Source organism: Oncorhynchus nerka, linkage group LG2, assembly GCF_034236695.1.
Source record: "Oncorhynchus nerka isolate Pitt River linkage group LG2, Oner_Uvic_2.0, whole genome shotgun sequence".
NCBI lineage: Eukaryota > Metazoa > Chordata > Actinopteri > Salmoniformes > Salmonidae > Oncorhynchus > Oncorhynchus nerka.
This window is the reverse complement of record NC_088397.1, coordinates 12,548,709-12,564,144: the sequence shown is the minus strand read 5'-3', so window position 1 is coordinate 12,564,144 and position 15,436 is coordinate 12,548,709. Positions and strand designations below refer to the sequence as shown.

General features: G+C 52.3%; 1 protein-coding gene across 1 annotated transcript in view; it reads right to left on the bottom strand.

Annotated features, from left to right (window-relative positions):
• Window positions 1-297: 297 nt before the first annotated feature.
• LOC115116037 (protein unc-80 homolog) overlaps window positions 298-15,436 on the bottom strand; it is a 125,787-nt gene continuing 110,648 nt past the window's right edge. The window contains 10 exon segments of the mRNA XM_065020602.1: window positions 298-424; window positions 426-517; window positions 613-706; window positions 708-892; window positions 3,777-3,982; window positions 4,618-4,729; window positions 8,141-8,222; window positions 9,152-9,205; window positions 10,404-10,548; window positions 14,536-14,727. Of these exon segments, the coding sequence (XP_064876674.1) occupies window positions 298-424; window positions 426-517; window positions 613-706; window positions 708-892; window positions 3,777-3,982; window positions 4,618-4,729; window positions 8,141-8,222; window positions 9,152-9,205; window positions 10,404-10,548; window positions 14,536-14,727 (1,289 nt within the window).

Sequence of the window (15,436 nt, the reverse complement as noted above, 5' to 3'; positions counted from 1 at the left end):
ACTCCAAAGATATAGAAGGGGACCGACACAGAGAAGCTACCCTGCCAGGGTCATAACTAGGGCCAGGAGTTTCCCCAGCCGGACCATGTGATTTAACCTAAAGGGTCAAAACTCTGGGCCCTAGTTATAGCCTACGTCTGTAGTTTAGAGCCTTGTAACTAGGGCCAGGACTTTTTCCTAGTGCGGTAACGCAAGTTCAGTCAGGGAAAAACTCCTGGCCCTAGTTATAACGTTACGTTACGAGTTTTGTTACTGAAATGTTAACAAAACGTTACTGAAACGTTACAGGGACGCTTCTCAGACGTGGGACTCATCCAGGTCCAGGTCGACTGGGGAGATGGGGAGGGGGAGCGGCGGGGGGCAGGGCGGGGGAGTGGTGTGGGGCCAGGGCGGGCAAGCGGCGGGGGAGAGCAGGGGGCGAGCAGGGGTTCTCTGTGCCCCCATTGTCCTCTGAAATGTGGAGGAGAGTGTCTGCGTTCCTCCCCAGCAGGGCAGTCGTGTCCTCGTCCTCAGGGCTCTCGGGGGTCTGATGGGAGGACGGACCAGGATGGAAGAGGTGGGTGGGGGAGCGGGGGTCGGATCCCCAGGATCGGCAGAGGGGGAGGGGAGAACAGGTGCGAGAGATGGAGAGAGGTGGATGAGGGAGAGGAGAGCAGGAGGAGGGTGGGGTGGGGGTGGAGGTGCGGGAGATGGGGAGAGGTGGAGGAGGGAGAGGAGAGCAGGAGGAGGGTGGGGTGGGGGTGGAGGCGCGGGAGATGGGGAGAGGTGGAGGAGGGAGAGGAGAGTAGGAGGAGGGTGGGGTGGGGGTGGAGGCGCGGGAGATGGAGGGCCGAGGAGAGAGGCTGCTGCGGAGGCCCCACTGTTCTCGTTTCTCCTTGCTCTCCATCGATAACTAGAACCAGGAAACAAGTGGGAGAAGAGTGATATTTCAAAGACTTACTTAGTCCATGCTGTTAAATATAGAGAACTCACATTCATTCCCATCTCTCTCTGTCTCTTCTGGAATGAGCGATGACTTAAATGAATAATCCTCTCAAAATCACTAATTAATATGATTTATAGGGTTAAACAACACTAATATGGGAGCAAAACATTTTGAGTGAAGAAATTTGTAATTTTTTCGTTATAATAAGGTTGGTAGCAACATGTGAAAATTGTTGTGGAAATCTTGCACCTCAAGCCGACTAGAAAATCTATAACGCAATGATCTCTCGCTGGGCTTTTTACAGTCTATGCTAGGTAGCTAGCTAGCAAACGTAGCTACACACAGTAATACCAAAGTAATTGTCAGTGTGTGAAGTAGCTAGCTAGCTGAAAAAGTCTACAATCTCACCATGTCCAACGCATTCATTATATGTATATGCTTTCACCTGCAGATTGTCTACCTCGAGGAGTGGTGGGTCTTAAATTGCTATGGCTACGGCCCTTTCCCATGCTTTCCCACCAGGGCAGAACAAATGCCCCCTCTCATTGAAGCCACGGAAGTTCAAGGCACTGTTAGCGGAAAACAGGATCCCCATTTTAATGAATGGAAAAATTGCGATCTTCATGTAAATAAAAAACGGTTTAGAAGACAGTCATGGTACCAATAATTGTTTCTAATATACTAGATGTATGTGCTCTAACCGATTCTTTCAAAATCGCACACAGAAGAAGTTCTAAGGATAATTGAGTTGCTAATGGCAGCATGTCCTGTTCGGCCTTCTACTGGAGTTCATCAATGAGAGTGGGCAGCACTGAGTTAACTTATCACTTCCTGGAGTAGCATGTTGTCTCCATGAGAAGCCATGTTAAAGGTCCATTGTAGCCCTTTTTATCTCAATATCAAATCATTTCTGGGTCACAATTAAGAACCTTGCCGTGAATGTTTTCAATTAAAATGGTCAAAACGTAACAAAAATAGCTTCTCAGCAAAGAGACATTTCTATAGCAAGAATTTGCTAGGACTGCCTGGGAGCGGTCTGAGTGGGGAAGGGGAAACAGAAAACTAGCTATTATTGGCAGAGAGGTTTGGAACTCTTTCTTATTGATGTCAACAGGCAGGCCAAAACTCCATCCCACCAAAACAGGAAGACATTTCAGGTGGTCTTTTCAAACAGCTCTTATAGTAAAGGGGCAATATCATCATTTTCACAGTATTATTACAACTTCAGTGTGGAAATATATATAAAACACATTTTTGAATGTACTGGGCCTCTAACCAACTTCATTTGGCTTCAATGCGCTATTGAGTCTTCACATAGAAATGAATAATGTGACGTGATCAATGGCGTTGTCTTTTCATATACCCTTCATTATTTACCACAGAAACAGACACAGGCCAGGGTGAGGAGGGAGAGGAGAAACGGGCGTTGTCTTTTCATATACCCTTCATTATTTAGCACAGAAACAGACACAGGCCAGGGCGAGGAGGAAGAGGAGAAACGGGCGTTGTCTTTTCATATACCCTTCATTATTTACCACAGAGACAGACACAGGCCAGGGCGAGGAGGGAGAGGAGAAACGGGCGTTGTCTTTTCATGTACCCTTCATTATTTACCACAGAGACAGACACAGGCCAGGGCGAGGAGGAAGAGGAGAAACGGGCGTTGTCTTTTCATATACCCTTCATTATTTACCACAGAAACAGACACAGGCCAGGGCGAGGAGGGAGAGGAGAAACGGGCGTTGTCTTTTCATATACCCTTCATTATTTACCACAGAAACAGACACAGGCAAGGGCGAGGAGGGAGAGGAGAAACGGGCATTGTCTTTTCATATACCCTTCATTATTTACCACAGAGACAGACACAGGAGGAAGAGGAGAAACGGGCGTTGTCTTTTCATATACCCTTCATTATTTACCACAGAAACAGACACAGGCCAGGGTGAGGAGGGCGAGGAGAAACGGGCGTTGTCTTTTCATATACCCTTCATTATTTACCACAGAGACAGACACAGGCCAGGGCGAGGAGGGAGAGGAGAAACGGGCGTTGTCTTTTCATATACCCTTCATTATTTACCACAGAAACAGACACAGGCCAGGGCGAGGAGGGAGAGGAGAAACGGGCGTTGTCTTTTCATGTACCCTTCATTATTTACCACAGAGACAGACACAGGCCAGGGCGAGGAGGAAGAGGAGAAACGGGCGTTGTCTTTTCATGTACCCTTCATTATTTACCACAGAGACAGACACAGGCTAGGGCGAGGAGGAAGAGGAGAAACGGGCGTTGTCTTTTCATGTACCCTTCATTATTTACCACAGAGACAGACACAGGCCAGGGTGAGGAGGGAGAGGAGAAACGGGCGTTGCGTCATGGTAGTTGAAGAAGAAACTGAGTTGAATAATTTGTTCCACTATTTAGTTTCAAGTGTCCCCATACCATCTATTGGCTGATTTGGCGATATGGAGTGCAGCTAGTTGTTTTAAAAACTTTATGAAATCTGATATTCCTTATCCCCAGTGACGAGAACCTTATCGTGATGACGCATTACAACATGATTTCCTGATTTCAAATCAAATTAAATACAATTTACCAGACAAACCACATAGAAGTTAAATAATAAAATAGTTATTTTACCCACTTATAGAGCACCACAATGAGAGGAGTTTCATGAGTTTCATGTCTGGAGTGGATTATCACTTTATGCCTAATTTACACCCTAAAAAAGTTCAAAATGCAAGCTATGCAAAATGGCCGTTCTGCTTACCTTCTTACCAAGTAAACATGACACAAACTACAGAAGCCTATGAGAATCAACAATGTCATAAAACATCCTTACTCCCCCAGTCGTACCTGTTTCTTGGCAGGGCTGTGGAGGTCAGCTTTGACGGTGGCCGAGGATGAGGCCCCAGGGGCAGCAGGGGGCGCGATCGGAGGGGCCGGGCTAGCCTTCCTACCCTCTGGGGGCGCATTGGCGCCACCGGGGTCGGGGGACTTTGCCTGAGCCTGCTGGCCCTCTGTGAAGGTGACCACCCTCTTCTGGTCCCACCCGTGGGTTGCTGAGGAGACATCACAGTGATCACATACACAGTTCATCACAGCGCCACCTTGGGGACTAGCGGACACACTACAACTACCAGGGGTGAGGGAGAGGAGTGGAGGGGGCGGGAGCGGGAGCGAGGGGGGATGCAAGACAGACATGCAGAGCAACGTATCAGGTGAGAGGTTTCAGAGAGAGGGCGTTGTTACGTTGCAAGAGGAGAGGGGGGAAGTATAGGTGTCTCACCTTCGCAGTCCAATAAAGTTTCTTTATTTCGAATCGAAACAAAGGCATAAACAGAACACAGAATGAACAGAGTCAGTTATTGGGGTCGGAGGTGACGGGATAAAGACACATTGGAACAGAGACACATTGGTACAGAGACACATTGGAACAGAGACACATTGCAACAGAGACACATTGGAACAGAGACACATTGGAACAGAGACACATTGGAACAGAGACAACGGTTGTGAATGAGGAGGATCGGTACATGTCAGTTCAAGTCAACACAGTTGGAGGAGTCAGATTGTCAGAGATGCGTTCATGAGCAAATACTGAGTATTAATAGTTAATATCCCAAGATCTGAAGTGTAGGGCAAGTTTGCTATTGTTACACAATCTCTCTCACACAACAGACACACACACAGTTACCCAGAGGTTTGTTCTTGGGCTGGATGCTCCTGCGGGTGGCGGAGAGTCGGGCTCCAGAGCGACCTGGTCCTCGCGCCTCACTCTTCGGAAGAGACAGCAGGGGGCGTCGCAACTGCATTGAAATATCAATCAACCCAATCCACATATCATTTCCACTGTGAATGTCAATGGGGATAGCCTCTTCATCATTATCCACAATTAGGGACATCGTTTTCCCTGACTATGTGTCAAGACATTCAATGAAGTGGAAACAGTGCTGTACTGAACGACCTGGGAAACGGGGAGGGGTTGTGTGTTCAAAATGCACTGCTGCGCTTTAAATACTTCACTCATTGCTTCAGCCGCACCCCGATACACCCACTGCACCCCGATACACCCACTGCACCCCGATACACCCACTGCACCCCGATACACCCCATCGCACCCCGATACACCCACTGCACCCCGATAGACCCCATCGCACCCCGATACACCCCACCGCACCCCGATACACCCCACCGCACCCGATACACCCACCGCACCCGATACACCCCACCGCACCCCGATACACCCCACCGCACCCGACACACCCCACCGCACCCCGACACACCCCACCGCACCCCGATACACCGCACCCGATACACCCCACCGCACCCCGATACACCCACCGCACCCCGATACACCCCACCGCACCCCGATACACCCCACCGCACCCCGCCGCACCCGATACACCCCGATACACCCGCCGCACCCCGATACACCCCACCGCACCCGATACACCCCACACCGCACCCGCACCCGATACACCCACCGCACCCCGATACACCCCACCGCACCCGATACACCCGCCGCACCCGATACACCCGCCGCACCCCGATACACCCCACCCCGATACACCCGCCGCACCCGATACACCCCACCGCACCCGATACACCCACTGCACCGCGATACACCCCACCGCACCCGATACACCCCAACGCACCCGATACACCCCACCGCACCCGATACACCCCGCCGCACCCCGATACACCCGCCACACCCCACCACATCCCGCCGCACCCCGATACACCCCACCGCACCCGATACACCCGACGCACCTCGATACACCCCACCGCACCCGATACACCCCACCGCACCCGATACACCCACTGCACCCCACCACATCCCGCCGCACCCGATACACCCCATCGCACCCCGATACACCCACCGCACCCCGATACACCCCACCGCACCCGATACACCCCACCGCACCCCGATACACCCACCGCACCCGATACACCCCACCGCACCCGATACACCCCACCGCACCCGATACACCCCACCGATACACCCCGCACCCGACACACCCCACCGCACCCCGATACACCGCATCCCGATACACCCCACCGCACGCCCCGATACACCCCACCGCACCCGATACACCCGCCGCACCCCGATACACCCCACCGCACCGATACACCCCACCGCACCCGATACACCCACCGCACCCGATACACCCGCCGCACCCGATACACCCGCCGCACCCACCGATACACCCCACCCCGATACACTGCACCCGATACACCCCCCACCCGATACACCCCACCGCACCCCGATACACCCACTGCACATCCCGATACACCCCCCCCCGATACACCCCACACCCGCCCGCACCCGATACACCCCAACGCACCCGATACACACCCCACCGCACCCCGACCCCACACCCCGCCGATACACCCGATACACCGCCACACCCCACCACATCCCGCCGCACCCCGATACATCCCGATACACCCCGCCACACCCCACCACATCACGCCGCACCCCAATACATCCCGATACACCCCGCCGCACCCCACCACATCACGCCGCACCCGATACACCCCGCCGCACCCCACCACATCACGCCGCACCCGATACACCCGCCGCACCCCACCACATCACGCCGCACCCGATACACCCCGCCGCACCCCGATACACCCACTGCACCCCGATACACCCCACCGCACCCGATACACCCACTGCACGCACCCCGATACACCCCACCGCACCCGATACACCCCAACGCACCCGATACACCCCACCGCACCCGATACACCCCGCGCACCCGATACACCCGCCACACCCCACCACATCCCATCCCATACACCGCACCCGATACACCCCACCACACCCCACCGCACCCGATACACCCGATACACCCGCCGCACCTCGATACACCCCACCGCACCCGATACACCCCACCGCACCCGATACACCCACTGCACCCGATACACCCCACCACATCCCGCCGCACCCCGATACACCCCACCACACCCCGCCGCACCCGATACATCCCGATACACCCCGCCACACCCCACCACATCACGCCGCACCCGATACATCCCGATACACCCCGCCACACCCCACCACATCACGCCGCACCCCAATACATCCCGATACACCCGCCGCACCCCACCACATCACGCCGCACCCGATACACCCGCCGCACCCCACCACATCACGCCGCACCCGATACACCCCGCCGCACCCCACCACATCACGCCGCACCCGATACACCCCGCCGCACCCCGATACACCCACTGCACCCGATACACCCCACCGCACCCGATACACCCACTGCACCCGATACACCCCACCGCACCCGATACACCCCAACGCACCCGATACACCCCACCGCACCCCGATACACCCCCGCCGCACCCGATACACCCGCCACACCCCACCACATCCCGCCGCACCCGATACACCCCACCACACCCCACCGCACCCCGATACACCCCGATACACCCGATACACCCGCACATCGATACACCCCACCGCACCCGATACACCCCACCGCACCCGATACACCCACTGCACCCGATACACCCCACCACATCCCGCCGCACCCGATACACCCCACCACACCCGCCGCACCCGATACATCCCGATACACGCCACACCCCACCACATCACGCCGCACCCCAATACATCCCGATACACCCCGCCGCACCCCACCACATCACCCCGCCGCACCCCGACCACACACCCGCCGCACCCCACCACATCACGCCGCACCCGATACACCCCGCCGCACCCCACCACATCACGCCGCACCCGATACACCCCGCCGCACCCCACCACATCACGCCGCACCCGATACACCCCACCACACCCCGCCGCACCCCACCACATCACGCCGCACCCCGATACACCCCACCACACCCCGCCGCACCCCACCACATCACGCCGCACCCGATACACCCCGCCGCACCCGATACACCCGCCGCACCCGATACACCCGCCGCACCCGATACACCCCACCACACCCCGCCGCACCCCCCACCACATCACGCCGCACCCGATACACCCCGCCGCACCCCGATACACCCCGCCGCACCCCGATACACCCCGCCGCACACACCAAATGGAAACAAACCAGGGTTAATTGAAGTTAGTCAATTCGGGTGGTAAACTGAAATTCCAACAATGCATTTAAAAAAACTAAGATTTCCTCAATAAACTTAAAAGGAGCTATTTATTTAAACATTCTCAGTTCCACCTTTAAGACTACTCTCACCTGTCTCAGTCCTCTATTGCGTCCCAGCGGAGGTTGGTTCAAGAGGTTCTGCTGGCCTGGTTCACTCTGCACACTGGCCACCCTACACAACCCAACCAGACAGACAGACAGAGAGACAGACAGAGAGACACAGAGACAGACAGACAAACATGCAGAGACAGCGAGACAGACAGACAAAGAGACAGACATGCAGACATGCAGAGACAGACAGATAGACATGCAGAGACAGACAGACAAAACTAATCAGTACAACACAGAGATAGTGCTTCTCCTAATGAACTCTCCCTCTCTTTCACTGAGACACATAGGAGAGTCAAGAGGACGTGTGTCTGTCCACTGCTCCTTCCATTCTTCCCATCTCTCCCCACTCACCCAATCACTCCACTGCACACCACACCGACACACCCACCAATCAAGGACACCCAATCACAGCACAAGAATACACCAAAACACAAAGGGGGTTATGAGGTCTGGAGTGATCTGTGTTATGTAGACAGCTCGTACCATATTACCAGCACTGAACTAGAACATGAACCTATCTGGTAACGTTAGACTTGTTGATAAGATAAATGATGGATTGCCACTCCAGTACCTCATGCCCCACAGATTGGTATCCTGGAGAGGACGTCCAATTTGAACAGTGAAAAGCCTGAAACAGTATGAAGACCATGATGGCACCGATGGACTGAGCAGGCTGAGACACACTACCACTGACTCCCAGCGTCCTAACACCGCCCAGGGACTTAAAGTGTTAAAGAGGCAACAGCGGATGACTTGAGATGGGTGGATCAGTGTGGAAGCTACGAGGGGGAACAAGAGACTACGTTACATTAGACCTATACGAAGAGGAAGGGTGATAGACCAACGGCGGTTTTGATTGGATGAGATAATGAATGAGGAAAACGAAGAAGTCAGAGGAGGCCGTCCGACTGGCCCGAGCCTCCCCCAAACTGCACACAGAGAGACGCAGAGAGACGCAACACACAGGGGGGCTGTGACGTGACACTGTACCTAGACAGGTTACCCTCTTCCAGTCCTTGAGACTCATCTAGCACATTGGGTTCACTGCAGAGGAGGGGGCAGGAAGGGGAAAAGGGGTTTAGGGAGGGAGGAGAGCATGCTGCCCAATGTCCAAGGCCCCTCTTCGGATGGGTCTCCTATAGCACGGTAGCTGGATCAACTTGTCAGGAACTTTCCATTGATCTAGGGCCCTGCTTGAATACTCTAAATACGCATCCTTCCTCCCTTACTTGAAGAAATCCTTGGCAGGAAGGGTATGTTTTAAAAGTATTCAAACAAAATCAAATCAAATTTTATTTGTGACATGCGCCGAATACAAGTGTAGACCTTACAGTGAAATGCTTACTTACAAGCCCTTAACCAACAATGCAGTTTTAAGAAAAATAACTTTAAAAAAGTACGGAATAAAAGTAACAAATAATTAAAAATAACAATAGCGAGGCTATATAGAGGGGGTACCGGTACAGAGTCAATGTGCGGGGGCACCGGTTAGTTGAGGTAATTGAGGTAATATGTACATGTAGAGTTATTAAAGTGACTATGCATAGATAATAACACAGCCAATCTCTCTGCTAAAACTACTATGACTTGTAGCATTCCTCACTTCCTGTCTGTTCATCCAGCATGCTGTTCTCCAGAAAAGGGAACACAAATAAACAGAAATAAACAGCTTGAAACAACACAAATAGTATGACTATGATTGTGGCTTCTGAAGTGACGGTGTTTTACATGTACTGAATGTGGTGATGTGTGGACAGTCATAGTACAACCTAGTGTGGATGTGTGTGTGTGTGTGTAGGGGTAGGGTTTTGTGTGTAGGGTTGTGTGTGTGTAGCGGTGTGTGTGCGTGTATGTGTAGGGGTAGTGTTTTATGTGTGTAGGGGTGTGTGTGTGCGTAGGGGTGTGTGTGTGTGTGTGTGTGTGTAGGGGTGTGTGTGTGTAGGGTTGTGTGTGTGTGTGTGTGTGTGTAGGGGTGTATGTGTGTAGGGTTGTGTTTTATGTGTGTAGGGGTGTGTGTGTGCGTAGGGGTGTGTGTGTGTGTGTGTGTGTGTGTGTGTGTGTGTGTGTGTAGGGTTGTGTGTGTGTGTGTGTGTGTGTGTAGGGGTGTATGTGTGTGTGCGTGTATGTGTAGGGGTAGTGTTTTATGTGTGTAGGGGTGTGTGTGTGCGTAGGGGTGTGTGTGTGTGTGTGTGTGTGTGTAGGGGTGTGTGTGTGTGTAGGGGTGTATGTGTGTGTGTGTTACCTGTGGCTGGGCAGCATGGTGCTGCGGGTGCTGGGTTCAGGCTGGGCGCTGCCCGTGGCGTGACTAGAGAAGCGTCGCTGGGTGATGAGCCTGGGCAGGAAGACCTCATGTTCACTCACCACACTGGGAATACTGATAGAGTCATCTAGAGGAGAGAGAGGAGGGGAGGGAGAGACAAAGAGAGAGGTAGGGGAGGAGGTAGGGACAGAGAGAGAGGTAGGGACAGAAAGCGAGAGGTAGGGGAGGGAGAGACGGAGAGAGGTAGGGGAGTAGGTAGGGACAGAGAGAGAGGGAGGAAAGGAGGTAGGGGCAGAGAAAGAGGGAGGAAAGGAGGTAGGGGCAGAGAGAGAGGGAGGAAAGGAGGTCGGGACAGAGAGAGAGGGAGGAAAGGAGGTCGGGACAGAGAGAGAGGGAGGAAAGGAGGTCAGGACAGAGAGAGAGGGAGGAAAGGAGGTAGGGGCAGAGAGAGAGGGAGGAAAGGAGGTCAGGACAGAGAGAGGGAGGAAAGGAGGTAGGGACAGAGAGAGAGGGAGGAAATGAGGTAGGGGCAGAGAGAGAGGGAGGAAAGGAGGTAGGGGCAGAGAAAGAGGGAGGAAAGGAGGTAGGGGCAGAGAGAGAGGGAGGAAAGGAGGTAGGGACAGAGAGAGAGGGAGGAAAGGAGGTAGGGGCAGAGAGAGAGGGAGGAAAGGAGGTAGGGGCAGAGAAAGAGGGAGGAAAGGAGGTCGGGACAGAGAGAGAGGGAGGAAAGGAGGTCGGGACAGAGAGAGAGGGAGGAAAGGAGGTCAGGACAGAGAGAGAGGGAGGAAAGGAGGTAGGGGCAGAGAGAGAGGGAGGAAAGGAGGTAGGGGCAGAGAGAGAGGGAGGAAAGGAGGTCGGGACAGAGAGAGAGGGAGGAAAGGAGGTAGGGGCAGAGATAGAGGGAGGAAAGGAGGTCAGGACAGAGAGAGGGAGGAAAGGAGGTAGGGACAGAGAGAGAGGGAGGAAAGGAGGTAGGGGCAGAGAGAGAGGGAGGAACGGAGGTAGGGGCAGAGAAAGAGGGAGGAAAGGAGGTAGGGGCAGAGAGAGAGGGAGGAAAGGAGGTAGGGGCAGAGAAAGAGGGAGGAAAGGAGGTCGGGACAGAGAGAGGGAGGAAAGGAGGTGGGGACAGAGAGAGAGGGAGGAAAGGAGGTAGGGGCAGAGAGAGAGGGAGGAAAGGAGGTAGGGGCAGAGAAAGAGGGAGGAAAGGAGGTCGGGACAGAGAGAGAGGGAGGAAAGGAGGTCGGGACAGAGAAAGAGGGAGGAAAGGAGGTAAGGACAGAAAGAGAGGGAGGAAAGGAGGTAGGGACAGAGAGAGAGGGAGGAAAGGAGGTAGGGGCAGAGAGAGAGGGAGGAAAGGAGGTAGGGGCAGAGAAAGAGGGAGGAAAGGAGGTCGGGACAGAGAGAGAGAGGAAAGGAGGTAGAGATAGTGAAAGAGGGAGGAAAGGAGGTAGAGATAGTGAGAGAGGGAGGAAAGGAGGTAGAGATAGTGAGAGAGGGAGAGGAAAGGTCAGGACAGAGAGAGAAGGAGAGGAAAGGAGGTAGGGACAGAGAGAGAGAGGGAGAGGAAAGGAGGTCAGGACAGAGAGAGATGGAGGAAAGGAGGTCAGGAAAGAGAGAGAGGGAGGGGAGGAGGTAGGGACAGAGAGAGAGGGAGGAAAGGAGGTATGGACAGAGAGAGAGGGAGGAAAGGAGGTCAGGACAGAGAGAGAGGGAGGAAAGGAGGTCAGGACAGAGAGAGAGGGAGGAAAGGAGGTCAGGACAGAGAGAGAGGGAGGAAAGGAGGTAGGGGCAGAGAGAGAGGGAGGAAAGGAGGTCAGGACAGAGAGAGAGGGAGGAAGGAAAGGACGTCAGGACAGAGAGAGAGGGAGAAAAGGAGGTAAGGACAGAGAGAGAGGGAGGAAAGGAGGTCAGGACAGAGAGAGAGGGAGGGGAAAGGAGGTCAGGACAGAGAGAGAGGGAGGGGAAAGGAGGTCAGGACAGAGAGAGAGGGAGGGGAAAGGAGGTAAGGACAGAGAGAGAGGGAGGAAAGGAGGTCAGAAAGAGAGGGAGAGAAAAACAGACAATATGAAAGCGGAGATACAATTCATTCAAGGCCCAGTGCAGTCAAAAACGTTACTTTTCTTTGTTTTATATACTAAAATATAAACGCAACATGTAAAGTGTTGGTCCCATGTTTCATGTATATGAAATAAAAGATCCCAGAAATGTTCCATACGCAAAAAAAGCTTATTTCTCTTGCGTACATCCCTGTTAGTGAACATTTCTCCTTTGCCAAGATAATCCATCCACCTGACATGTGTGGCATATCAAGAAGCTGATTAAACAGCATGGTCATTACACAGGTGCACCTTGTGCTGGAGACCACTCTAAAATGTGCAGTTTTGTCACACAACACAATGCCACAGATGTCTCAAGTTTTGAGGGTGGGGGCTGGGATGTAGACTGCAGGAATGTCCACCAGAGCTGTTGCCAGATAATTGAATGTTCATTTCTCTACCATAAGCATGACTAGTGATAGTAGTAGGAGTGGTATCTGACTCAGTGATAGAGTGATAGTGGTAGTGATAGTAGTAGGAGTGGTATCTGATTCAGTGATAGTAGTAGGAGGGGTGTCTGACTCAGTGATAGTAGTGGGAGTGGTGTCTGACTCAGTGATAGTAGTAGGAGTGGTGTCTGACTCAGTGATAGTAGTAGGAGTGGTGTCTCACTCAGTGATAGTAGTAGGAGTGGTGTCTGACTCAGTGATAGTAGTAGGAGGGGTGTCTGACTCAGTGATAGTAGTAGGAGGGGTGTCTGACTCAGTGATAGAGTGATAGTGGTAGTGATAGTAGTAGGAGGGGTATCTGACTCAGTGATAGAGTGATAGTGGTAGTGATAGTAGTAGGAGGGGTATCTGACTCAGTGATAGAGTGATAGTGGTAGTGATAGTAGTAGGAGGGGTATCTGACTCAGTGATAGAGTGATAGTGGTAGTGATAGTAGTAGGAGGGGTATCTGACTCAGTGATAGAGTGATAGTGGTAGTGATAGTAGTAGGAGGGGTATCTGACTCAGTGATAGAGTGATAGTGGTAGTGATAGTAGTAGGAGGGGTATCTGACTCAGTGATAGAGTGATAGTGGTAGTGATAGTAGTAGGAGGGGTATCTGACTCAGTGATAGAGTGATAGTGGTAGTGATAGTAGTAGGTAGGAGGGGTATCTGACTCAGTTATAGAGTGATAGTGGTAGTGATAGTAGTAGGAGGGGTATCTGACTCAGTGATAGAGTGATAGTGGTAGTGATAGTAGTAGGTAGGAGGGGTATCTGACTCAGTGATAGAGTGATAGTGGTAGTGATAGTAGTAGGAGGGGTATCTGACTCAGTGATAGAGGTAGTGATAGTAGTAGGTAGGAGGGGTATCTGACTCAGTGATAGAGTGATAGTGGTAGTGATAGTAGTAGGTAGGAGGGGTATCTGACTCAGTGATAGAGTGATAGTGGTAGTGATAGTAGTAGGAGGGGTGTCTGACTCAGTGATAGAGTGATAGTGGTAGTGATAGTAGTAGGTAGGAGGGGTATCTGACTCAGTGATAGAGTGATAGTGGTAGTGATAGTAGTAGGAGGGGTATCTGACTCAGTGATAGAGGTAGTGATAGTAGTAGGTAGGAGGGGTATCTGACTCAGTGATAGAGTGATAGTGGTAGTGATAGTAGTAGGTAGGAGGGGTATCTGACTCAGTTATAGAGTGATAGTGGTAGTGATAGTAGTAGGAGGGGTATCTGACTCAGTGATAGAGTGATAGTGGTAGTGATAGTAGTAGGTAGGAGGGGTATCTGACTCAGTGATAGAGTGATAGTGGTAGTGATAGTAGTAGGAGGGGTATCTGACTCAGTGATAGAGGTAGTGATAGTAGTAGGTAGGAGGGGTATCTGACTCAGTGATAGAGTGATAGTGGTAGTGATAGTAGTAGGTAGGAGGGGTATCTGACTCAGTGATAGAGTGATAGTGGTAGTGATAGTAGTAGGAGGGGTGTCTGACTCAGTGATAGAGTGATAGTGGTAGTGATAGTAGTAGGAGGGGTATCTGACTCAGTGATAGAGTGATAGTGGTAGTGATAGTAGTAGGAGAGGTGTCTGACTCTCTTCCTGCTCCTGTTCGTCATCCTCGTCGGTGCGGCTTAGCGTGTCCTGAGAGGGCTGGCGTGACGGCTGGCTCTCCTGCTCCCACACCGTGCCCGTGCCCGTGTTGGACCGGGACATGGTGGCCAGCGACAGGCGGTAGGCAGAGGTGGACGTGCCCACTGTGCTGATGGACGTCTTGCCCTGGTACGCTGTGGGCAGGAGGGGGAATGAACAGACATCTCTTATCATTACCTGTCATTTAATAACCAAAGGTTAACATGGCATTTGGTAGAGTGCTAATGGGTAGTGTACTAATGGGTAGTGTACTAATGGGTAGTGTACTAATGGGTAGTGTACTAATGGGTAGTGAAATAATGGGTAGTGCACTAATGGGTAGTGCACTAACGTGTATTGTACTAACGTGCAGAGTACTAACGTGCAGAGTACTAACGGGTAGTACACTAATGGGTAGTGTATTAATGGGTAGTAACTAATGGGTAGTCCACTAATGGGTAGTGTATTAATGGGTAGTGTACTAATGGGTAGCGTACTAATGGGTAGCGTACTAATGGGTAGTAACTAATGAGTAGTGTACTAATGGGTAGTAACTAATGGGTAGTAGCTAATGGGTAGTGTACTAATGGGTAGTGCACTAATGGGTAGTGTACTAATGGGTAGTGTACTAATAGATAGTGTACTAATGGGTAGTAACTAATGGGTAGTGTACTACTGGGTAGTAACTAACGGGTAGTAACTAATGGGTAGTGTCCTAATGGGTAGTACACTAATGGGTAGTGGACTAATGGGTAGTGCACTAATGGGTAGGGTACTAATGGGTAGTGTACTAATGGGTAGTGTACTAATGGGTAGTGTACTAATGGGTAGTGTATTAATGGGTAGTGTACTAATGGGTAGTGC